The 26,163-nt window shown below is 36.8% G+C and overlaps 1 protein-coding gene across 1 annotated transcript; it reads left to right on the top strand.

Annotated features, from left to right (window-relative positions):
* The first annotated feature begins 1,030 nt into the window (after positions 1 to 1,030).
* Positions 1,031 to 24,633, top strand: LMBRD2 (LMBR1 domain containing 2). Its single transcript, XM_039710044.1, has 18 exons — positions 1,031 to 2,790; positions 5,096 to 5,322; positions 5,769 to 5,848; positions 7,984 to 8,079; positions 8,937 to 9,104; positions 9,950 to 10,160; positions 10,571 to 10,645; positions 10,948 to 11,061; positions 11,632 to 11,815; positions 12,142 to 12,323; positions 13,098 to 13,231; positions 13,441 to 13,546; positions 14,233 to 14,330; positions 16,115 to 16,218; positions 17,766 to 17,812; positions 19,595 to 19,697; positions 20,865 to 20,994; positions 23,519 to 24,633. The coding sequence occupies exons 2-18, from the start codon at positions 5,149 to 5,151 to the stop codon at positions 23,577 to 23,579; spliced, it is 2,067 nt and encodes a 688-aa protein (XP_039565978.1). The 5' UTR covers positions 1,031 to 2,790; positions 5,096 to 5,148; the 3' UTR covers positions 23,580 to 24,633.
* Positions 24,634 to 26,163: the final 1,530 nt, after the last annotated feature.

Here is a 26,163-nt window from a genome sequence, read left to right as displayed (position 1 = left end):
TCTGGACCCTAGTCTCCTGCAAAATCAGAGTGTACTGCTATTCTGGGTGATATCAGCATAGCATTTTTTTTCAATTAAAATATGGAAAACTTGTTTCCCTAAACATTGAACTATTATCAATTAAATATAGATTTATCTATATTGATTAAATGTTTAGGCAATTTAGAATTTCTCTTCATTATGAAATAGTTGAACTAACAGGTACTAATAAAGTATCAATTAGTATATAGACTGACTAGTGTGTCTTAGAAGAACAAAGCCATGCAAATTGCTTTCTTCACTAATCTCAGAGGTTTTTTCTCTCAAATAGTGCAGTCAGATAATTTCTCTGGTTGGTTTTCTTGGGCAGTTTGTGGCTATTTTCTTTCTTTTGATAGCTTTCTCAGTGTACAGATATAAAGCAGCTCTTTGTTTTCTGTTTATAAATACTTACTATTACCCCCAAGCTGTAAGGGCCACTGTGTAATAATAAAGTAAACAGAAAAACCCAGACCAACCAAAGGGAAAAAACCAAAACCCACGATGCCACCCCTCCCCTAAACCTGAAACCAACGTAAAAGAAATCCCCACAACACACTATGCAGACTTGAATACTAAAATAGCTGAAGGGACTACTTGTGTTGTTTCTTTGCCTCTTGTTGTTCTCTGTTTATGAGTTCTGAAATATGTTAGCCCATTTTGTTGTTTTAAGATGGAAGTATCAAGGATTCTTAGTGTGGGGCAGTTCTATCAGTACTAAAGGCTGTAGTCTACTACTGCATGTTGGTAGAGAAAAAATCTTTCTCTATGATTCTTAGCAGTGTAATTCTGCTGAGCAGGGCAGGCTTCATCATCCGAACACTGGGTTTTTTTTGCCAAGTGAAATGTGCTCAGTAAGAGTAAGAACCAGCAGATTATTCTCTGCAGAAAGGTAGAAGGTCATAATTGAGCTGGCCATTGATATATTGCTGGAGATGGCGACTTTTGTACTTGCAGGTGAGCTGGGAATTCAGCTTGAGGTGGCAGATACTGTTGCCCAGATATTTTTTTTTAATATGTTAAGGCTCTCAGTTCTGTTGCTGACTGTATCTGATAATCCCTTTCATAGTTTGGCAGCTTTTTTGGTGACAGGTTTTCTTCAGATGTAGTTATGATCTTTAAAAATACAAAGTAAGGCTGCTTGGTTTTTCAGGTGTTTCAGCTGAAATATCCAAAATGTCTAGAAATGCAGCTTTTCCAAATTTGTTTGATCTCTACCTGAGAATGCTTGAAGAACAATAAAAAAAAATTTGTTAGTATTCTAGAAATGTCTGAGGTACCAGACAGGAAAACCAGAAGCATGGTGGCTGTCTTTATTAGTAATGTTTGAAGGACAGGCAGAGCTACAGGTTGACAGATTCCTCTTCAATTCTTCTGGAATTCCTGAAAAAAAATTTCTGGTGCTAAAACTATTTGTAAGTACATAGAATATGTACTTACGAATAGGTGAGTAAAAGACAGCATGAGTTTGTCAAGGACAAATAGTTGAAGTAATCTAATCTATTTAAGTAATGACTGATAGACCTACTGTATTCAAGAGGATCAGTTTATAATCTTATGTATTGCTTAGTAGGACTTTGATTGTTCCTTAGGGTGTTTTTTCTTGGGAAAGAAAGCCGGGAAGAGCCACTGTTGCGGCTATGGAGGGAATTCCCTTGTCAAATACTTTTAATGTTTTTCAGAGTTTCTCTAATGAAATAGTATGGTGATTAAAACTATAGAAGGCACAAAACCTGAGAGATTTCAGGTCTTTCTGAAAGTGGTAGTGTAAATCAAAATACCTTAAAGATCTGGAAACTTGCAAGGGGGAGCGGGTACACCTGAGCAGAGTTTTGTTCCTGTGTTAAGCCGGAGCAATCAACGACAGAAACACAGGATAGAGAAGTAATGTTGTGTTTCCTGGAGGGAAAGAATTTGGAGGCCTTAAGAAAGCTGAATGTGTGAAGGAAACATTCTATTTCTATTTATACTTTATAGTAAGGCATGTGAAGCAGTGTAGAATGTCTGTTCAAGCCTCCTCAGGCATTTGGTGGGAGACTGGGGGAATCCTTCATAGATATGCTTTACTCTTTCTGGCCTTTCTTTAAGAATATAGTACTGGAGGGTCTTTGTTAAATTTGGTGCTGTATTAAAGCTCTGAGAAAGTTTGGGGGTTTTAATTCTCTGCTGTTTCATTTAGTAACTTGAGATTTCTGTACCAGGCAGGGTAGTTAGTTAATTTGTAATGTAGATATCATGAGTGCAGTTACTCTTAGGTTGGCAGGGTAATTTAATACTGTTGATAGTAGGGAGTCTGTCATATAAAGGGAATTAAGTCTGAACTGAGCTATTTATGATGCATGCAGTGTTAGTAGGTGGGTAAAATTAAAAACTTAGCTGATTTTGTCTGTGCCTTAAAAGAAGCAGGAAAATCCTAAGCTAACACAAGAGCATGTCCTTATGTTTTATTGGTTAAGTTGCACTTCTCATGCCAATGTTTCAGCTTTTAATCTTATTTGTATTAATGTGTAGTTGCCTGGTTGTTCAGAAACTGAGTATGCCCATAAATACTTCTCCATTCACCGTGAGGGCTCTTGTTTCTTTGTCATTGCTTTGATAGGAGCATCTTCTAAGCCATTGAAGGCTCTACAGTACAAGAGAACTCTCCTGAAGTGGTTATTTCAGGACAACATTTTTTTTTAGCAATTCTGGAATTTCAGTCAGCTGATACTAGGTAGCCGTATGCCAATAGTGAGATGGCTGTCTAAATAAAGTGATGAAACAGGATGATAGGTAAGAAGCTTACCTTTCTTTGAGCTAACCACCAGGTTCAGTGGCAAATGCTGCTTTCCTCAGGAGGGCATGGCTTTATAACCTGCAGTAATGTATTTTAAGGTTTCATTCTAGTAGCACAGGTCCTAGAGATATGTCTCATAGTACAAAGAGGTGTCTGCACTGTTGAGTTGGATTTAGTTCACTGAAGAACTCCTCTCAGGCATTGCATTTCTCACTTTGTGGATTTTCTTCCATTTAATCTTTCTATGTGGAGAGCTGGTTTTAAATGGTTTCTATCTAAAAATTTTAAACTGTTATTTTGAAAATGTGAATACATTAATTTAAAACAACTCTGTTATTAGTCTCAGTCTTTTGAAAAACAGGCCTTTCTTTTTGTGTTTTGAGATTAAAATAGGAACCAGAGAAGAACATAAAGATGTAGTTTACTGATGACTGCAAAGTCACTTCTGTCTTTGAAAGCAAGTTAAGTTGCAGTAGGAATCAATTCCCCCTTTATTTTAGCATATTCAGTACATTTTTATAATACTTCTGGAAGTACCCTCGTGATCGTAGCTGAGTGCAGCATCTTGCACAAAAACTTTTTGCCTTTTGTTTTGGTAGAAGCTTTTTAGGTGTGACTGTAATAAAACTTTGTGACTAATGAAGTGTATGCTGTATAATTTTTTTGTTTATGTAGCAAAAGGTGTGGCTGTAATGGACACGAAAAGCTGCATGCCAGATAGTAGTGCCTTAATGAAGCTGATATGTAATTTTTTTGTTACTTTTGCTTCTGTGGAATTGGCTGCTATACTGTAAATTGAAAAGGCTTTTCTGAGGAAACAATAATCATACAATGTAATAGTCAAGGACTTGCTTTGAATAAGTGATTGAGAAATATATGAGATATTCTGAGTTTTTAATGTACAAGTGATTTAGCTAAAGTAGAGTACAGACAAATAATAAGGGGATAATTTGTCTTAATGGAAGTGTTGATAGCTTGATAAACATGTTTGATGAAAGGCAGAAAGGAAAAAGTGTGTGAATCTTTGACTAGAAACAAGAAGGTAACTCATTGGGGAGAAAAAAGAGTCACAGAATAATTGTTCCTGTGTGTCTTTGTGTCCTCAAGGTAGTAATGGCATCACAAACTTTAAGAGTTTTTTTAATGTAAATAAGAGAGTTTTCCCTGCATAGTGCCCTGAAGCGTAATAGATCTGCTTAAGCAGTTTACTGAGAAATTAATAAAAGCAATGGTTCACTTTACCAAGTTCTAAAGAGATTTAAAAGTAAGTAGAGGGGAATTTCAGTAATAGCATTTCTTTTAAATCTCTGGGAAAGTGAAAGTGCTGGAAGTCTTAACAGCAAAGCCATAGCAAAAACTATTTCACTTAAATCAAATCAGTGAATTGTTAATCTTGATGGAGAGACAAGTCACACTGGCCACAGTAATAAATGCGGGTTTTTTTAATAATGCATAAAATCTGTGTGATAAAATTATGCTTGTTAAAAAGGTCTGAAGCAGTTTAAATAAAAATGTAGCAAGTCAGTGAAATTTTCTGTAGTTGGTTTGTGCAGCTCACTGTCCCTTTGTGTCACAGCTTATCTGTATGAAGCTGTATGAACTTTCTTACAGTCGTCCTGACTGTAACAGAGTAATTATACACAGAAGGACAAGCAAAGCAAAAATACATCATGGCAAACTATACCAAATGAATTGAGACCCTTGTTTGTCTGAATAGCACCTGAGGAGTAGGAAGGTGAATTGAAATTCTTGAAATTTCAGACCTCAAAGAGGTGCATTACAAGTAGACTAACACATTCTTTGCTGTGTTTTTATGCTCTGTTAACTCTTATGTACAGATTTTAAATATGTATTTGAGGTACACTCCATTACAATGTTGTTCATTAGCTATCCAGAAACAATTAATTTAAACATTTAACCCTTTAAAAAAATTAGGTGATTCTGAAAGGAGAGAAAAAAAGCAGAATAGATTTTCATCTTGAAATTTGTCCTGGACCTAAAGTTGGGCTAGTAGTCTATTTAAGGACAGATTTGCCTCCTGGATCTATTGTATATCAAGATGATGAACAGCAGTTCTCCTGGATATGTTGCTGGAAACAACAGCATTGAAATGACATGTTTTGATTTCTTCAGAGGACTTCAGGACATCTTGCTGAAAATCTTTTTCTGATAAGAATCCTTATCAGGTCACGTGAAATATGAAAAGTTGGTTAATATGTTTTGAAGTGTTCATTGAACAACTCTTCTGTGTAAATATCTTCCAGAGATTTTAATGTAATTCAATGTCTTTTTGTCGTGCAGTTCTGATCTGCTTTCCCAAGTGAGTGTGGTGTGGCCAAGGCCAACATTTAACAATGAGTGGTGCAGCGTTGGGCCTTGAGATAGTGTTTGTCTTTTTCCTGGCCTTATTCCTACTTCACCGGTATGGAGACTTCAAGAAACAGCATAGGCTGGTGATCATAGCAACATTGTTGGCTTGGTATCTCTGCTTCCTGATTGTATTCATACTGCCTCTGGATGTCAGTACGGTAAGAAATGTGCAGGACTTCCTGCTTAATTGCATCAAATGTTTATGGTATTTCTCTAAACTAATGATTGCAGGAGAACATATCTTAGAAATACCAAAGAAATCTTCTATACGATGTCTTTATAAATTAAACGTAACAATGCCTTGTGTTCATAATTAATTTTACTTTTTGTTGGTCTCATCAGATAAATTTTTTTCAAAATAAATGAATGAAATTTAAAAATTATCTCATTTGTAACAATTTTTTAATCTTTTTTGGCAGCATAAGGACACTTTCAGCATTTTACTTACTTGACTGCTGATTGCATGTTGATTTGAATGTGTATTGTTATAATTAATTCCAAATGTAAACCTGGAGGACAGGAAATGTCTTTAAAATAGGACTTACTACTTTTAAATAAGTACTATACCTCTTTGGTCACTGATATAAAATAAATTGTCTTTTAGACTATTTATAATCGATGCAAGCTTGCGGTTAACTCCAGTCCTGCAGAAAGTAATGGCTCTTATGTTACTCTTGCTCCAAGGTATGAACTACATGTTTTGTTTTTTTCTTTAGACTGTTTTTTATGATTTTCTTTTTTTAATTGACAGCATATTGTGTTTTTAACACTGATGAATAAGTGTTATCTGTGTGATGCAAATTTTGAAATTTGTAAATACACAGAACTGTGAGGGAAAAGGTGATGAAAAGTGGATCTTTACCTGCTGGCAGTAATTACCTAGTAATTATGTAATAATTCTAGATGATTACCCAACTGTTCTTTTTTATGTCACTAGATTTCCTTTTTTTTTGTTAAAGCAATAGGACTAAGCTTTTTGAGCAATCTTGGTTACGAGGAGAGGCTTTGATGAATGCTTATCCTTTACAATCTTAAAGACTTTAAACCTGAAAATCTAATTTTATACCTTTAATTTATACCATATGAATGAAATCAGCTGCTTGTCTTATATGTCAGGGGCATATCTAATTTCTTCTTATGATTTCATATATATGGTAATTGCAGTTGTCTGAAATGTGCTGTATTACACCAAAGTAATGGTAGCCTGCTAGGTGTGTCCTGGCAGGAAGAAAGTAATCCCTAATCATGGAGAAGTAGGTGGGCTAAGGTGGGCTCATTCCATGGCTGCCCATCCGTCATCCTACACTGGCTGTTCCCCATGTTACTGATGTGTACAGTGTAGTTATCTGTGAGATGATCTGAGCCTTTAAGATATCAGCTGAGATATCTGTGCAAAGTCTTGCCAGTCTTTCTGCCCCAAAGAGGGCACTGGAAGAATGGTGAAATGACAGTCACACAATATTGCACCCTATACTTAAGACCACCCAGTGGATGTTAATTAAACCTATTTAATTATATGCACAATTTGAAAACTATTTAGTAACCTTTCAATTTATCTATAGCTTCAGACAAACTTATTTTTTTAGAATCACAGAATGGTTTGGATTGGGAGGGACCTTAAATATTATCCAGTTCCAATCTTCTTCCAGGGACAGGGACATCTTCCACTAGGCCAGGTTGTTCCATCCAACCTGGCCTTGAACACTGTCAGGGTTGGGGCATCCACAGTTTCTCTGGGCAGCTTGTGCCAGTGCCTCACCACCATCACAGTAAAGAATTTCTTCCAAATCTCTAATTTAAACTTGCCCTTTGTCAGTTGAAAACCATTGCCCCATGTCCTGTCACTTTGCCTATATAAAAAGTCAATTTCCTTCCTTTTTATAACACCCCTTTAGTTACTGGAAGGTGCTGTAAGTTCTCCTGGCACCTTCTCTTCTCCAGGCTGAACAGCCCCTGCTCTCTCAGCCTGTCATAGAGGCTTCAGCAGCTCTCATAGGAGAGGTGCTGAAACCTTTAGTCATACTACCTGTCATTCTGTCTTAAGTTGATAGTTTTGAAAATATTTAGGCCAGGCACATAAAAACTTACAACTCAGGCTTAACTAGTTTGACCCTGGAAAATACCAATTATTTCTTATTAGGTAATCTCATCTAAGTTGACTTTATTGCCCCTTGACTCACCCTGGCTTCATTGCCCAGACAGGTGTGTGGAAAAAAACCAAACTATCTTAGTTTAGATGGACACCTTTTCCTCTGTTCTTTTTTTTTTTCTTTTTCTTAAAAGTGCTCATAGAACTTTTCTGTCTTCTGTAGTGAACACTACCTGTCAGAAGAGTATTGGCTTATTGAATCAAAATTTATATAAGACTGACTTAATCCAGCTGGGTGGCAGAAGAAGCAACTAATAAGTTCTTTGTATGACTAAGTGCTCTGGATGATGATATGCCTAGATATTTTTTAAGAATCTACACTAGCTAAAATTTAATGCTTCTCTGTTTAAACAAGTGTTCTTTCTATGCATGAAATAATTACTACTGAAACCCAAAAACTGTGGTATTCAGTCTTGGAGCTTCTGGGTTTTTTTCTCCTCTAAAGATGTCCTGTCCAAATACATTATTTGTGGTTAGGAAAATGATAAATATTTCAAATGATTATTCAGTTTATTTATTCGGGAGATGGTTGATTGTTGACTATGTACTTGAATAGTATTGTACTACTTCTATGTTCTTTTCAAAAAGCTTTCTAGATAGGAATTTATTGAAGTTGCTTTTTATACTCAGGGCTCTACAACTAACAATAGTCTTCTTTACATTGTAACAGCAAGCAAAAATGTTTCAAACCATGGAGTTATATTCCTGATGGAATTATGCCAATTTTCTGGCGTGTTGTATATTGGACATCTCAGTTTTTAACATGGTAAGTAAGGCAAAAGAATATTGCAAAGAGTATGATGCAGTTTTTAAATGGACCATCTTAACAGTCATAGCATTCTTTAAAAATGTATATCAGTATGGCAAAGAGCATTTAAATTGTATATTATTTGCTAGTAGTGAAATTTCGGTAATAATTACTATACTAAGTCATATTCTTTTTTTTTTTTTCTTGCTTCTGTGGAAGCAACTTTCAGGTGGCAGCCGTTTATCCTTGGTTCACTTTTGTAGTTGAAATTAAGCAATTTATATGTGTCGGTGTTTACTGATAGATTGTCTAAAAAAAATGTGTTTTAGGCAACCAGATACCAAAATAATTCCATTAATAATTTGGGTGATTTTTAAGTGATATTGTAAATTAGTTGGTTTTATCATATATATTGCATAAAGCTTTGGCTATAGCTACAGAAGAAAGATTTGTCTGTGGGGTTTTGGGTTGTCTGTGCTTTGTGCGGTTTCTGATCAACCTGTTATCAAATAATTATTTTTGTAGTTTCAAGGATATCAGGGTTGGTAGTTCATTCTTATTAATCACAGATTTTTCATAGCAAAGCTAACTGTATTGTTTTTATCTGCAGCTTGTGTAAGGTTTGCCATCAGACAGGTACATCTAGAATAAAAACATCTAAGTAGCTAATTTCTTAGAAGCTTGGGAATCTCAAACTTAACACCCCTGCCTCAGTAACCTGACACTGCTAAAGTTCTTTTTTGGGGAGGTTGGTGGTTTGGGTGTTTGGGAGATTTTTTTGGTGGGGGTTGGTGGGTTTTTTGTTTTCTTTTTTTTGTTTTTTTTTTTTTTTTTAATTGGTTGATGTTGTTTTGTTTTGTTTCCTTTTTCCCTAGGATTCTGCTACCTTTCATGCAGTCATATGCTAGATCAGGAGGGTTCTCCATCACTGGAAAGATAAAAACTGCTTTGATTGAGAATGCCATCTATTATGGCACTTACTTGCTGATTTTTGGAGCATTTCTAATATATGTGGCTGTAAATCCAAACTTCAATTTACAATGGTAAGAATAATGTTGTAAACATTTCCATGAGTTCTTACAGAATTGTTATGGGCAATTTCTTCTGTGGACAAAATGCGTCTTTCTGAAAAAACTAGTTTTAGTTACAGTATTTTGCTAGTCAGAAGATTGTTATCTTTTTATATGAAAGGGGCTTTTTTGAATATTTTTAGAAACTTGGGGTTTGTTTTTCTGGTTTTCGTATATACAGCAGAGGAATCATCTTGTATTTACAATGCCACTTTTTTTCTCCATACAAACACATTTGTAAAGTTAGTGTAAAACTTGCAGTGTTTTCAGAACAATATATTTCGAAAAATCAGTATTTCCTATGTAGTGCATCTAAATACTGTAGACTTTAAAGGTGAAAAGGAAAGTTAAAATAACTGGCATCTATAAATTACTTATAGTCTTCCATACCAGATGGACTAAAAATCTGAATACAAATTTCTGAACGCAATATTCTGGAGACAAATCTTGGGTTCTGAGTTTGTATCTTACAGTGACTGGCATTGTGCTATTTTGACCTCACTGTCAGTAGGTTTGGTAAGTTCATCTTGTTTCCTAAGGGAACATATTCCTTTAGGAGAACAGTTTCTTTGAGAACAACAAACAAATTCTTATCTGCCATCCACAGTGGGCAGAACAGGAGTTACAGGAAAATTGTGGCAAGTTTAAATACGGCTAAGGAGCACACTGGCTCCAGGCAAAAATCTAGGTGATGACAGTCTGTTCCTGTAAACTTGAAAGCCATTTTGGTTCATATTGATACTTCAAAGCTGGTTTCTTGCAGCCAGGATAGGAGGGTCTTGTTTGTTTGAGTTTTTAATACTGTTTTGTTTCCTTAGGAACCAGCTTCAGACTATTGGAATAGCTGCTGCAAACACATGGGGTCTGTTCCTTCTTGTTTTGCTTTTGGGTTATGGTTTGGTGGAAATCCCTCGTTCTCACTGGAATGGGGCCAAGAGGGGTTATCTTCTCATGAAGACTTACTTCAAAGCTGCCAAACTGATGACTGAAAAAGCAGATGCAGAGGAGAATTTAGAGGATATTATGGAGGTAAGTAACTAGCTTTACCTGTGGAAAAAAGTGAAGGCTGCTGTTAGTTGTGTCTAAATTCATTGGTGTTGGACACTTGTAGCGTGAGCTTACTGCGAAATATCTGTAAACTAAGAAAATTATCACAGTGTGCCACTTTATAACTCTCAATCCTATGCAAAAGTCAAAACAGAAGTAGTCCTTGCTGTGATGAACTTAAAAGTCATAGCAAGTTCACTTACCTTTTATGAGACATTTAGTAAAACTATGGCTTTTAGGAAGCTGTGGTTTTTTTAAGCTTTGATGGCTGTCTGTTGGGAGGGCTGCAACTCTAATTGACCAGTAAAAATTTATGGTTAATGAAAAATGTTTTTAATTGACATTTTTAATATGGCATAGTTAAACTACTCTGTTATTTTTTCTCTCAACAGGAAGTCCGTAAAGTAAGTGAGAGTATCAAATATAACCACCCCTTGAGGAAATGTGTTGATACAATACTGAAAAAGGTAACCAATTATTTATCTTCAACCATAATTATTCAGCTGGGAGGAGGTGCTTCTTGCATATGCAGAATACTTGTACATTACTTTCTTTTGCTCTTAATATAAAATCTCTAGTTGACATCTTCTGTTGAGACTGAAATATTTCCTTATGACGTATGGAATCAGATGTATTTTGACATAGCATTGTAGAAAGAGAGGAAAGCTTAGAGTGAGCTTTTCAGTTGCATGAAATGCCCCAAACTTTTACAAATAAAAGCTGCTTGCTACTCTTTTGTCTCCCAGTTAATTTTCCCTTTTCCTTCCAGTGCCCTACTGAGTACCAGGAAAGAATGGGTAGGAACATGGATGATTATGAAGATTTTGATGAAAGACAAAACAGTTATCCCAGTGAAAAAAGTTTGGCCAAACTTCACAAGCAGGTATATAAATAGATGGGAGAATGCCTCACTTATGCTATTGTAGTGAGAGTAAATGCTGGTCAAGGATTTTGAATGCACTTCATCTGGACTGTTGAGTACAGTGGATTTATGCTACTTAACAGAAACTTTTTTTGGTGAGAGAAAGCACAGACATTTAATATCCCAAGTGATCAAAGTTCTGGATGTGTAAATAGTGTTCTTGTGTTGTATCTTCACACTGTTATAGCTGTCTGTGAATAAGCCTTGTAATGGTTGACTGACAGTGCATTCTGAAAAAGAAATTACAGTAAAAGCTTGATATTTACTGAGATGCAAAAATGAAGTGGTAGGTTGGGAAGAGTAGGATTTAACTGCTGCAGGTGGTTTGTGATGACTGAGCTGCAAAACTCAGTAATCGCGTATGTAGTACTTCCATGATTTATGTATTTTAGAGAATTACCTACCTGCTTTTTTGAAGATACAGTTTCTACAGTTCTGCAATGCACACATTTTCAAGGGATTTTGCAAGGATTTTCCACCATTTTTTGAAACAAGTACCTTGAAACCCTAATTTCTTGCAATTTATTGTAGGTAATCTATTCAGTGCAGAGACATCGTCGTACACAGGTCCAGTGGCAAATTCTTTTAGAGCAAGCATTTTACCTGGAAGATGTGGCAAAAAATGAAAGCAGTGCAACTCGACAGTTTGTTCATACCTTTCATTCCCAGGAACCAGAAAATAAAATTATTCAGTATTTCTACACACCAACGGTTGGTAAGTGCTGTCATGCAGATTTTAGGTATGTTAAGGCATAACTGATACCATTCTGTAAAAAGAACCAATTGTTTTATGTAAAAAGTTCAGCTACAGCAGAGTGAAACAAGTCCGCAATATTAATGTATTTATGTAACGGAAGAGCTATCAGATAATAATTTATGCTCTTGGCCATAAGCCTCAATTTTATTTACAAATTCAGTAGCAGTTATGTGTTGCAATAAAGCAACAGCAAACTTTGAAGCCTGTTGTGAGAGAGTTCTGTTTCTGGTTGTATAATTTTCATTAACCTGTTCTGGATACATATGTGTGTTTGTTTTTTCCAGAGTGGTACTGGGAGTGCCTTCTCCGACCATGGTTTTACAGAGTGCTTGCAGTTGTGCTGGCCACGTTCTCTGTAATTGTGGTGTGGTCAGAGTGCACATTCTTCAGCACAAAACCAGTTCTGTCACTATTTGCAGTTTTCATACAGCTGGCAGAAAAGACATACAATTATATATACATAGAGGTAAGTTGGAGATAATCCCTTGAAAAAACTATTTTCAGATCAATGGTTGTGATAACAGCAGTAGATAAAATTTAATTAAAAATAAATCTCTAAATAATCTGTCAACTTTCACAAGGTCTCTAAATATATAATACCAGACTTTGTTTGTGTGGAGGAAGTCTGCCTTTTCCCACTTGTTAAAACTCAAATACCAGGTGCAGGCATGACGCAGCTGGCCTGAATATCGTGTAGAGTAATTTCTGAAACATTAGGTTGGAAGATAGGTGTTAATTAGACTTTCTGTCTAAAAATCCATGTGTGTGACCTCAGTTTCCTAAACAGGAGTTTGCAAATGACCAGGAATCCAGTCAAAGGTGTGGCTAGCATATGTGTGCACAAATTTATCAGTAAAGATACCAAGCTGAAAAATTCCAGTATACTTAGCAAAGGCTGATTTGAAAACACTTGGGTTTATGCCTTTTTTTGTGGGACTAAATGCTACCTCAGTCATGGTAATTATTGAAGCAATAACAGCAATTTTATTTACATCAACAAGAAATAGTAGAATGTTTCTAGGGACAGTTGTGTTAGCTTATGTGTAGAATGTTCTTATTAGAATTTCTGGTTTAAATAGTTCTGAAAAACTCCCAAAATTATTCTCAGAGTTGGTGAAAAATGAAAAATAAAGTCTGGAGATGGTCTCTGCATGTGAGAGGCTATCTGCTGAACACATTAAAACCTTTAATGGAATGCAGCATTTAAGCAACTTAACAACACTTTTTTTTTTCCCCCTAGATGGCCTGTTTTCTTACCATCTTTTTCTTAAGTATCTGTGTTTACTCTACTGTCTTCAGGATCCGTGTATTTAACTATTATTACTTAGCTTCACATCATCAGACAGATGCATACAGTCTCCTTTTCAGTGGCATGTGAGTATTTGGTGTATGTTTTACAGGTGTTCCATTCAAATTCTGAATTGAAAATGTCCATGAAACTGTCATTTACATCCTTTAATTTGTAATTTATGAATGTCATTCCTAATGAGCTCTACATGGTTGTTTTATGATAGATCCAGTTATGATTTTGTAGGTTATGTAAGAAACTCTCTTAAATGCTGTTGCCTCTTGCATTTGTGCAGGTTATTTTGCCGTCTTACTCCACCATTGTGCTTGAACTTTCTGGGCTTGACCCATATGGATGCAACAATCTCTCACAAAAAGACTCAGCCAACTGCTTATACATCTGTAAGTAAGAAAATATGGGTTTGAGCTTTCATTATGGTTTGGAGAATAGACAGAGTATTTTTAAATACATGTTATAGTAAGATTCAGATATTCAAATCTTTTCAATTTTTCCAACAGGGTAAAAAATACTTGGTTATAGGCAAGGAGTTTAGTAATGATTTCTAGAAGTCATCAATAGCTTTTTTTTTTTTTCTCTTTATCTTAAGAAAGTAAAGTATTGTATTTTAGAATTTAGGGTGTTCTTAATTTCCTAATATCAATCCCGTTGTTTTAGCTTTTAGTGGCTTTAGCCTATAGGGCATTCCTATAGATAGGGAATCCTAACTTCCTATTGAAAACCAGTGAGTTTGGTTTTATTGGTTTCTGTGGCAAGTTATGTCTCATGTCTTTGTTGTTAGTAACTAGATTCTTTGTGTTGTCTAGAGACTCTTCACAGCAGATGAAAAAAATCCACTAGATTTGCCCTTGTTCAAGAGTGAGTGAGACTACACTGTCTAGCATTTTAGAAACCTCAGAGTGCTGGAGGTGACCTTTTCATCTGCTTATTCCCAGGCAGATCTGTGATAATATTGCCTTTGTTTTAGTTACTGTGAAGGATTGTGTATTTATGTGAGAAGGCACAATCTTCATGGGTTTATGTAAAATATAGCTAATTAGATCTTGTTCTTGTGTGTTTTTTTCCCTAGATAATGGGATCCATGAGAGTGCTGTCCTTCATTGCAGATGGATTCTATATATACTACCCAATGCTTGTTGTCATTCTTTGTATTGCTACATACTTCAGGTAAGTGATTTGCAAGATAGAGCCTCCATGCTTCTTTACGTTATAAAACTAGTTTAATCTAACTCGGGAAGAGATTCAGTACCCCTTTTTCAGCAGTTGAGTTGTGTCATTCTAACAAAAATGCAAAACCTAAATCCACAGATTGCTATTTATATAGGTGAAACGTGTGCATTTAAAAATACAGATTGGATTAATTCATAACTGAGTTAATTTAAACTTCATTGCTAGATTTTAAGGGATGATCTGTTCAAACTTTGGAGCCTGGGGACACTTAGATTGTGCTTTTGAGATTAAAATTATCATGAGAAAGCTGTTTTCACCAAAGTTTTCTAATAAATTAAGGACCACTAGCAGCAGTTTTAGATATTGAACTTTCTAACAGACTCATATCAAGTTTCTGATGTTATCAGACTTCTGGTAACACATACTGTATTAAGTAATTTGATCTTGTTTCCCTAAACCACAGTTTGTTGGAGGCTGGAAGGGTAATTGTGGAAAACATTTGTACATTCTTGCTTTATAATTTCAAAATGTCTGCTTTTGATCACTGTAAGGGATGAGATACTTTTAGTCTGATCTTGCTGAAATACACATTTATGTTATTGTCTTCAATTCTACATTACCATTCAGTCAGAAGCAATCTCTGTGTTTTCAGTCAAGTACAATGTAGTGAAATACCTTGGTTATGCATTAATATTGTACGTATATCTATAGATAGTAAGTAACAAGTATCTAATTGTGAGTTTTCCCTGCTTACCTTAAATTTAAGTGACAAAAGTGGTGGTGGAGCTAAAAAACAAACAAAACAAACAACAAACAGGAAAGCAAATAGCAAGAAAAGAGAAGTTTGACCTCTTGTCCATCATGATCATCCTGGAACTTGAATGCCAAAGTGAAAAGGAAGAATAGAAATTAAAGGAGAGAGGGTTGCTTTAATGACTTCTGCTAGTAAAGATAGATGCAAAAACAAAGGTTGAATTAAAATCTGTTGAGGAAAGCTGAGTCTCCTGTGTTTAATCCAGTAGTCTTAAGGTAGTATAAGGAAAAAAATATATCAATACTCCAGTTTGGAGGAAGGAAAACAGTACTAAAACAGCAGTTGTGTTTTCTGTTGTGAAGTTGAAAAGATGGAAGTGATTTCATGCTATGTAGTTCCAGGACTGGCTTTAAAAAGGTGGAACAAGCTTGCTATCTGACTGCTGCCAATGGGTATCCAGAAGGGCAGCCAGCATCCCTACAGCTTAAAAGTATGCAGAACACGTTCTCCTGAGTGAAACCCTGAGGTGAAAGTGGATTTCCTGTATTATTACTGTTTGAAAAACAGAGAAGTTAGAATAAAGAGAATTTTTATAGTAATTGTATTCTGGCAAAGAAGAGTTGATGACATATTGTAGGTACAAATTCTATCGTATCTGGGAACATTTAAAGCAAGCGTCTCACATTAGACACATTTAAAGCAAGTGTCATTTGCACTACTCTCAGACTATATGCATTTTAATGTCTGTACGAATAGGGTTATTCTATCACTTCCAATTGTATTTAGGAGTGTGCTACTGTTCTGGGTCACCTAGGTCATCCTGCTGTTCTAGGTCACCAGTTACTGTTCTGAGTTCTGAATTTTCTGTTTTCTCAGCTGGTATAATAGTCTATCTTTCCTTCTTTGTTTTTCCTTCTTACTTGGATTGTTCATACAGTTCTGAATAGTTTGTTTTACATTGTGTCCTGTAATGTATATAAACTACTAATTGTAAACTAACAAAGGAAATTGCTTCTTCTTTTACCAGTTTAGGAACTCGTTGTTTGAATCTTTTGGGATTCCAGCAGTTCATGGGTGATAGTGAAATGACCTCTGATTTGATTGATGAAGGAAAAGAGCTAATCAGAAGAGGTAAATTAGGCCTTCTGTCATAATCTCCCTGTAAAATTATACTACCATAGAGTCCTCAAGGCTGGAAAAGACCTCTAAGATAGAGTCCAACCCTTAATCCAGCACTGACAAGTTCACCACTGAACTACGTCCGCAAATGCCACACCTGCACATCTTTTAAATATCTCCAAGGATGGTGACTCAAGAGTTCCCTGAGCAGCCTATTCCAATGTCTGACAACCCTTTCAGTGAAGAATTTTTTTCCTAATACCCAAACTTCTGTAGCACAACTTCAGGCCATTCCCTCTTACCTTGTTGTTTGTTACTTGGGAGACCAGCCCCTACCCCACTACACCCTCTTATTAAGGAGTTGTTAAGTGATAAGCTCTCCCCTGAGCCTGCTCTTTTCCAGGCTAAACCATTCCACCTCCTTCAGCTGTGTCTCATCAGACACATGCTCCAGACCCTTCCCCATCTCCATTACCCTTCTCTGGACTCACTCCAGCACCTCAATATTTTTCCTGATTTGAGGGACCCAGAACTGGACACAGGATTTGAAATTTGGCCTCTCCAGTATCCAGCACAGAGGGACAGTCACTGCCCTGGTCCTGCTGGCCACACTCCTGCTGATACAAGCAAGGTGCCATTGGCTTTCTTGGCCACTTGGGCACACCCTGGCTCATGCTCAGCCACTCTCAGCCAGCACTGCCAAGTCCTTTTCCAACAGGCTGCTTTTCAACTGCTCTGTCCCAAGCCTTCAGCATTGCATGGGGTTGTTGTGACCCAATTGAAAATTTAAAGGAAAGTGGTTTGGTGAGCATTTTGACCAGCTCCCTCTGTCCTTTTGGGTTGATCCCATCTGGCCCCACAGACCTGTGTCTGTCCATGTATTTCTTAAAGTTGCAAAAGAAAGTATTTCTTAAAAAGTTGCAAAAAGCCATTGTAATTTTTGAATGAATGTTTAGAAATTAAAATTTCTGGATACAGTGCTATATTATGGAATACCTTTATTCCCACAGTCGATGAAAAACAAAACCTGGGTTTACTTATAGTAGTATGGTTTTTTTTGGAGAAAGACCAAAGTTTCATTCCCTTAAATAAGAGGTGATGACATTGATATGTAATTTTATACTTCCAGCTTTATAACAGATAGGACACAAAGTAATTGGGTCACAGGGTAATCCCCCAAAGTAGCTGGGCCTCACAGAATTTCATGAAGTTTTTGATTCAAAAATGCTGAAGTTTTTCCTTAATTTCTTTTTCTTAATATCACACTTTCCCAGTTATTTCTAAGGGTTTGTTTGATTTTTTTCTTCTTTTTTTTTTTTGCTTTGCCAGCTGGTATCCAAATGTTATGCTGTGATCCAAGATAACATCATGACAAAATAATTTGGATGGGAAATTCCATAATGATAGACAAGCAGCTTTTTGTTTTTGTTTAATTGTAAAAGTCATGTATTTCAATAAGAATCTTCATTAATTGACTTCAGATTTTCATTGTTTATTTTTTTAAATGCTAATGATTTTCCATATATGGAGCTCAGACAAAGTTCTTTTTTCATTTTTAGAGAAAAGAAAACGACAGAGGCAGGAGGAAGGTGAAAACAGAAGAAGGGTATGAGATTTGTTTGGCTCATTATAACATTATACTGCAATATTTGATAGGATTTATCATGGACATTTAATTCAGAATTACCTATTTCACAAAAAAGAGTCACAAATAATTTATGGAATCAGTTTAATCTTGCTGAATAGTCTTGATTAGGAGTTATTTATAGAAGGTTAGAGGACAATTTTAATTACACTACTTGGACACTACTGTTACTTAGTGATGATGTGGTGTATGCCAATATGTACAACAAGCATTAAAAAGGGTCCTGATTACTAGGATACAGAATAATCTAGAATGGCATATTACCAGTCTCTTATACTGATACTGCTCTGCTTGAAATAACTGCAGTTGCAGAGTTGTCATACTGAAATGTGGACTCCTCCCAAATTTATTGTTTTGTTTGCTGATTGGAAAGTCATAGGCACAGGTTTTATTTTATTTTTTGCCAGAGGAGGGAATTACATTTAAGACAGAATTCATAATTTCCACTGAATAACAAACAAAATATTTGATTAAAGTCATGTTTTCTGTGCATATTGTATGGAAAGATTTGTGAAGCTGTAGTTTTTCACTAGTTTATAACAAAATCTAGTCTAGAAAGTCACAATAAAAGGCAGATGAGAGAAAGGATGCATGCAAGACAGTACTGGGACTAAAACCTCTTGGTTTTCCAAGATCATGTATACTTTAATCCTAGATGACAGCCAGTACTGCATAGACCTTTCTTTTGATCCTGTCCTGGTTTAGGGCAAATTTGGTTGAAAACCTCCAAAAGGGGCCCCCCCAGAAAGCAAACCTACACGGTCCCTCCCCAAAACTGGCTTGGGAAAAATTTCATTGGAGAGAAGTAGAAAAAACCTGTTTATTTAACAGGCCAAGCACTCCCCAGCACACAAAATGAACAATACCAGATGACAAAACTCACCCACTGCTCTGAAGAGATGAGAAATTCAGAAAGTCTCTCCTGTGGGGTCGCTCTGTTATCAGGGCCTGGGGCGCTGGGAAAGGCCCTGCCCAGAGCAGGCCCCGGAGGCCACAGAGTGCGAGCTCTGGTGCTCCGGGGCCCGTCTGGAGCAGGTCTGAATGGTTCCAAGAAAAGGGAAAGAGCCCCAGTCCAGGGAGCTTCTCTGCCTCAGCCAGCTAAACTAACTAAAAAGCAAAGGAGGGCCTGTTCTGCCCTGTCCTTGCCCAGACAGCACAGTCCCACTGAATGTGGAGGAGTGAGTGAGTGAGTGCAGTCCCTGATAACAAACTCCGTGCTTCTTCTCCCTGCATTCATTCTCAGAGCCAGTCTGGAAGGCGCAGAATATAATACCCAGCATAAACAGAACACACAGTTGGGGATACAAGCATCATAGCATCACCCTAGAACAGATCCTTTCCCTCCATCTTGTAGTTTTAAAACTTGAACTCGTTAGGAAGCAAAATAGCAAGTGTATGATACATTTAATATACAGTGAAATGATCTGACACTATGCTACAAATTCTTCTGTGCTATGTGCATCTTGTTATTTTTCCATTTTGCCAGTAGATGGAAGTAGTGATCAATAAAAGCAGCAGTTCCCACCGTAATTTAGAGCAGTTGGCTGAACTTTGAGAGCAGATTTGGAATGCAATTTCTTTTATAAAAGTCTTTTTCTTAAGAACAATTTTGATAACTGGTTTAGTGAAGGAGCACATTTTGAGTTTAAAATGAAACAAAAATTCTTCCTGTATTTAGATACTGAACAGTCACTGTGTTCCTTTTTCCTCCCAGCTTACATTTTTCTTGGTGGTTTTTTCCAGGAATGGAAGGAGCGGTATGGAAATAGAGATGATTCCACTAGAAGCAGAGGTGTCCACACAGACCAGAAAGAATCCAGCTTCTCAGAGACCAACACCAACAGACGTAAGCTTTGTGGGTTGGAGGGAATTTCGTTTTGTTTTGTTTCAGTGCATTTTCTTCACAGCACTGGATGTGAAAGTAGTTTCAAATATTCCTTTTGTCTTAGATGCTGTGCTGATAATGTTCGCTTCTGTAGCTCATTGTCACCTTCCCATTTAAGGCACTCAGAAGAGTACTATATTTCATTCCATCTCCAACTAGTTGGGATCGGAGATTCTTACTATTCTTCAGACCAATTACTTGGTCTTATGGGATATATAATGATTGCCATTAGAGTAGCAGTTGTCAACAAAAAAACTTCATTATACATCCTGAAGCTGGGTGTTGTAAATCTTAAAATTTACCTCTTCTGCTTTCAAGTGAGCTGTCCCAGACTGGAATAATGGAGTAATCAGATGACCAACAAATGTAACATCACATAAGTGTATATACCTTCATTTAATAATGTCTATTAGTAAAATACTTTGTTTTTGAATGCTTTAGACTTCAGAAAATTCTGTCAGAATGTGTATGGTTTCTTCTGTATTTTTTGTGCTCTTGTAAGCTTACAACAAGTAAAATGAAACTGAAGAAAAAGGAGGAAAAAGGGGAGGAGGGAAGCTTTGAATATGCTTTTAAGAAACACTGGTAGATTTCTCTCTCCTCTGTACAAAGTTGCAAATTTTTAGTGGTAGACTAACTGCAGTTGCATTCTAATGTTCATCATGTGATTATGTAGCATTCCAGCTCTAAAACAAGACATAGGTACTGACCTAGTGAAGGTCACAGAGTGAACTGCAAAACAACTCATGAGATTGATTTAAAAAAAAATAAATAAACAAAAACAAACAAAAAAACAGTCTGAACAGCTTAGTAAAAGCATGAAGCTGGGAGGATGAATGGATGATTTTAAAGTAATGCTTGCCAGTAGTTTCTTATTTTCCTTGATTCTTTGCAAGATAGATCTCAACCTCTTGGAGGGGTGAAAGTTGTAGTTGCATTTCTTTGGAGATACAAAATTGAAATAGTTTGAGCAAGTTTAGCCTAATATTAAATTTACTCTAAATAATTGCACTTTTGTAGTGGGTGAGATTGCTTTGTTATTCATAATGGTTTTTAAAATTTGATGTCTCCATACCCTCCAGGCTGTTCACAAAAAAATAAGTGTCTTTGACTCCTTTCACTTTTCAGCACTATCAAAATATACCCGTTCAAATGGTAGGACTGAAAGAGATAGAATAGAACTCCTCCAGGATGCAGAACCTTTGGATTTTAATGCAGACTCTGTTAATGATGACCCCCTTGAATCGGACTCGGGAAGGTGAGGAATAGTTTCTGTAATTTCAGTTAAAAGTTTCTACTGTCTTCTGTTTTCTGACCTATGACAGCTGTATCAAATGTTTCATAATAAGAGTTTTGTAAATGAAGTTTATAATTTCATCTAACTTTTTTCCTTTCTTTCTTTTCCCCTATAATAAGGAAATAATTTTAAGACCTATTAAAACCTGAATGTGTTCCAGGTTTTTTAGAAATGTCAGAGTAAGATTTGAGCTGGATATAATGTTATATATGGAATAATTGAAATCCTCAGCATATAAAACTAGCGAATGACATGCATCTTAAGGACACATCCCAGTGTGACCATTCATGGCACAGTCTGGGGGGCGTCACACTTGTGCCACCCAGACTTCCACTGCTGGGACTGAAGCCCCATCACCACAGGCAGCTCCAATAACCCAAGGACCCAGGGGGACCAAGCCCCCCTTTCCCTCCCTATTCACCCCACTCTCGCAGTCAGAAAATTTTCTCTTTCCAGCTTGACCGCAGGTTTCCCATAGCAAAGTCTCGGATACCTGGTTCCTCTAATCATGGTGAGGTGACGGTATAACAGCTCAAATTGGTGCCTCTGGGGAGGAACCCCAAACAGAAGAATCCCTGAGCTTTTACACCCTCACAGCCCATGTGCTCTGTAATCCAGACTCTTCCAGCTGAGCCCGTGGCTCCTGCACGCTCTACGAGTGTCCAGTCCAGTGGCAGGGACAAAGTTCCCTGTGCCCTTTGTTTGTTGCTCATGGTACCTTGCCTGGGGCTCCCATTTCCTGACATCCAGGGCACAACCTGCGGCTGCACACAGAGCAACCAGGTCTAGATGTATGCCTCAACAGACAGATATACAGTGTAAGGTTTACCTGGATTTCCTACAAAGCTTAGCTGGAGAAAGCTCACTTGATTTCCCAGCATAAAATTCATTACGAAAGGGCAGCAGGAAAGAAAACGGAATGTTAGAGGATCTGCTGCAGGAATACAGCTGGGAATCAGATCTTGGAACTACTAAAATAAATTAAAATCTGAACTTCCTGAACAGAGTATGTCATTGATATAGCACTATGTAGCTCTGTCTGTAGCAGAGAATTTTGTGATTCTGTGGTTGTGACTGCAACATCAAATTTCCCCAGTCACAGAGCACCTTATGTAACTGCTAAGCTGTGCTTATATTTAAGAAACAAGCAATACATTGTATGGGTGCTTTTTTTTTTTGGAGGGGTGGTTATAGTGTAGAAATGAAAAATAATTCCAAATTTACATATAAAAACTTATAATTAATTGTTTTTCAGCTAAAACTATTTTACCCCCATCAAAAAGAGTCACAGAAAGTAATTGTTTCAGTGGACTTCTATCTATAATGTCAATAAACAAATGCCAGCTCAGAAACATGTAAAGAATGCTGCAAAATGGCACTGCCAGGTTTCACAGGTTGATTCAGACAACTGGTTTAGTCTCATCACCACATTTGAACACTTGTATGTTTTTAAACACAAAAGTTTTTTATAAAGAGAATATTCTACCCTAGAATTTCTGTCAGCAGTTGGCTTCCATGCAGTGTAAAAGGGATTGTCTACTAAAAAGAGGAGTATGCATATATAATTATTCTGGAGCAAATACTTTTCAAGCACAGTGTCAGAAGTCTTTGGGAATCTATACATGCTTTGCAAAGTGGAACATTCTAAACTTCTTCTTTAAAAAGAAAATCAGGAGCTTCAAAGCTTAGCTGAGCTTCGCCCTGTAACCTTCATTTCATTTAATGGAAACAATAAGTCAAAAGTCATTGCAGATGGAATTTCAGTTAGTTTAGAAGTAGCTTATGTAACATTGATTTTCAAAACTGGAGCTTCTGCAGTAAATAGAACATTTTTGGACAACAAGGACAGTTAGGACACCAGGTTTTGGCTTTGTGTTCATTCAGATTTTACTAAATACTACAGTGAGCAGCTTCATTGTGCCTGTGTTGGACTTTAAAGTGTTTCTAAAATATATTTGATCAACAATTTGTGAAGTTTCTCTTTTACCAATAAGCATGCAGGTATTTGTTTGATGCAGGCAGTACATATCATGGGGTATTCTTAGAAGAAATACAGTATCAGTATACTGATACTGTATTTCTTCTAAGAATACCCCATGATATGTACTGTTAAACAGCATCCACAGCTACTTTAGGGGTACCGTTGTTTGTTTAGGTTTATTGTGTTTTGGGTTTTTGTTTGTTTGTTTAGTTGGTGTGGTTGGGGTTTTCAAAAAAGGTCCTGCTCAACCAAAACATCCAACTTCTTTCCTTTGTTTTAGGAAATATCGTTCTTTAAGACTCTCAGTATTCATATAACTTGGTCACATGAGGTTTAATTTAATGACTGTCTCTCAAATTCTCATGGAAACTAATTTAGTCGAACATCAAATTCATCATTCACTGGAGTTAAGGAGTAAGATTGCAAAGAGAGTTAGATGAGTTAATGGGTCTTTATTTTTCTATTTCCTGTGACACTTTTTCACTTCTGAAATTGATTCTGCAGGTACCAGCCTGGTGGAAGATACCTGTCCATGTCTCGAAGCAAAATATTTGATGATGTCTAAGCTTATCAAAGCTGAGGAAAATACAGTGGTCATCTAGCTCCTACTCATTGCTTGGAAAATACTGTATTTATGATATATCACTGAACCATCAGTGAACCTGATATATCAGGTTTAAAGACTCTTTAAAAAAAAACATGAAGGAACAACTCTTTTGGAGATGCACGTGTATGATAACTTCACCACTTGTGATAGGAATATGCTTCTGCTGTTGTAGATACTGTTGTGCATCAGTGTGGGCTTTTGTGTCATGACCAAAAGGAGAAAACTATTTAAAATTAATAGATGGTAAACTCATAAATATACCTAGGGCTCAACTTGAACTGTAACAGTCGAAGTTAGGGGAAGAGATTTTTGGAATTTTTAATTATTTTTTTTTTTAAATTTTAATTTTAATTCAATGCTGTGAGAGCACACTGATGCATCCAAGGTGCAGTTATATCATCTGTGCTTTTGCCAAGAAAGATTGGACTGTAAAATCATAGTCACAGAATGGTTTGGGTTGGAAGGAACCTTAAAGATCATCTAATTTCAAGCCCCTCTGCCATGGGCAGAGACACCTTCTGGTGTTGTTCAGCCCTCCATCCAGCCTGGCCTTGAACACACCCACGAATGGAGCATCCATTCCACAAGTTCTATGTGGCAAGCTGTGCCAGTACCTCTCCACCCTTACAGTAAAGAATTTCTTAACATAACTAATCTAAATCTGTCCTCTTCTAATTTTCACTCATTTCCCTAAGAACCTAAATGAGAGATGTGGGACTCCAGGTGGTGCTTCCAAATGCAGTTTATTACATCCCTTTAGGCATGTTCAGACACTGGAAGGTTCCTGTGAGGAACTCGACCTTCTCTTCACGAGGCTTAGCAGCCCCAACTTTTTCAGCTGGTCTTCATTGAGGAAGGTGCTCCAATCCTCTCACCAACCTGGTGGCCTCCTCTGGGCTCACTGCAGCAGGTCCCTGTCCCTCCTGTGCTGGAGCCCAGCTCTGGATGCAGTGCTCCAGGTGGGTGTCAGCAGAGCAGAGCAGAGGGGCAGAATCCCCTCCCTGCCCTGCTGCCCACGGGGCTCTGGATGCAGCCCAGGACACGTTTGGCTCTCTGGGCTGGCAGTGCCATGGCCGGGGCATGTGCAGCCTCTCAGCCACAGCTTCCCCAAGCCCTTCTGGGCAGGGCTGCTCTCAATTTGTTCTCTGCCCAACCTGTACGCTTTGCCTGGGATTGCAATGACCAGGCGTAAGACCTTGTCCTTACTTTGCACAGACTGACCTCTCAAGTAGGGCCTGTCCAGGTCCTTCTGGATGGCTTCTCTTCCCTCCACTATCAACTGCACCATGCAGCTTGGTGTCAACAGATAGCTCTTGAGGTTCCTCCCATCCTGATACTCTGTGATTCCATGAATCTTTTTTGGTATAAATTTTGGAGCAATGTGTGTTGGTTAAAAAAGGCTGTATTTTTTCTTTTCCAACATTATATGCAGATATATGATTTTAGCATGTGTAAATAGTTGAAATTGAATATGGACCCGAGTGTCACTGTCATATGAACATATGTGCAATAGCAAGAATGCATTATTGAAGATACAATGTCTGCTTAAGATCTTTACAGATGTAATGATTCAAAATCATGGCACTCTAGTGTTTTTGTAACTGTAAAAGAAACATACTATGAAGATGAACTTAAATACTGAAATATGATAATTTGCACGCACCTCAGGCACGGCTTCAAACTGTAGAGTATTTTTTTTAAAAGAAGGGAAATACATAGCATGACTAGGTAATGGTAAACACTTCTAATATCCTAAGTACCCTGGTTGCATTATGTATCAGTTTTTAAGGTGCCTGTATTTTGAAGTAAGTTGTTGCAAAAAGAGTAATACTTTGCCATTCAAAAATGCCAATTATTAACAGTGTAAAAAAGCTTCACATTAATTTCATTAGTGTAGGCATATTTTTAAATCATAGTTAATTGTATGAATTTTCAAATATAATCATAAGGTAAAAGATGCGGTCAAATTCATGATAACTTTGGTAATTTGAATAATTTAAAATGTTGCTTTTTTCCAGTTTGTCTAAAATCTTTACCACTTGGGAGCTTTCTTATGTGCTTATTGCAAAGTTATGTTGAAAACTAAAAGAGAACATGTTTTTATCATACATTCTTTATCATGCTTAAAAAACACATCCCTTAAAGCAGCTAGGAATGAGTTATTCTGAAAAGTAAGTTTTCATGAATGACGTATTCTAGTAATTTTTTTAAATAGTCTGTGTTTTCTCAAGTAATTGTTAATGGGGATCTAACTCTACCTCCTGTGATTTTAGTACATGTGTTGTAACAGTAGTGGTATTTGTAATACATTGATCTGCCTGTTTTGAAACACTGAATTGTTATTATGAAGGAAAAAAAAATATTTGTATAGAAATAATTATATTAATAAATTAGCAGACATACAATAATTGTCAGTTTTGTTCTTAGGTGAATGTCAGCCATACCCACAGGCATTCAAGCTCATGCAATTTCCAGACTACTCAGATGAGGTCACTTTTTAGTTTATGTACTTTATGTTTGTAAAAGCTTGTTCCAAGTCTTA

This window comes from Passer montanus, unplaced genomic scaffold, assembly GCF_014805655.1.
Source record: "Passer montanus isolate IOZ18808 unplaced genomic scaffold, ASM1480565v1 scaffold22, whole genome shotgun sequence".
Lineage (NCBI taxonomy): Eukaryota > Metazoa > Chordata > Aves > Passeriformes > Passeridae > Passer > Passer montanus.
The sequence above is the reverse complement of the archived record's forward strand: the minus strand, read 5'-3'. Positions and strand labels throughout refer to the sequence as shown.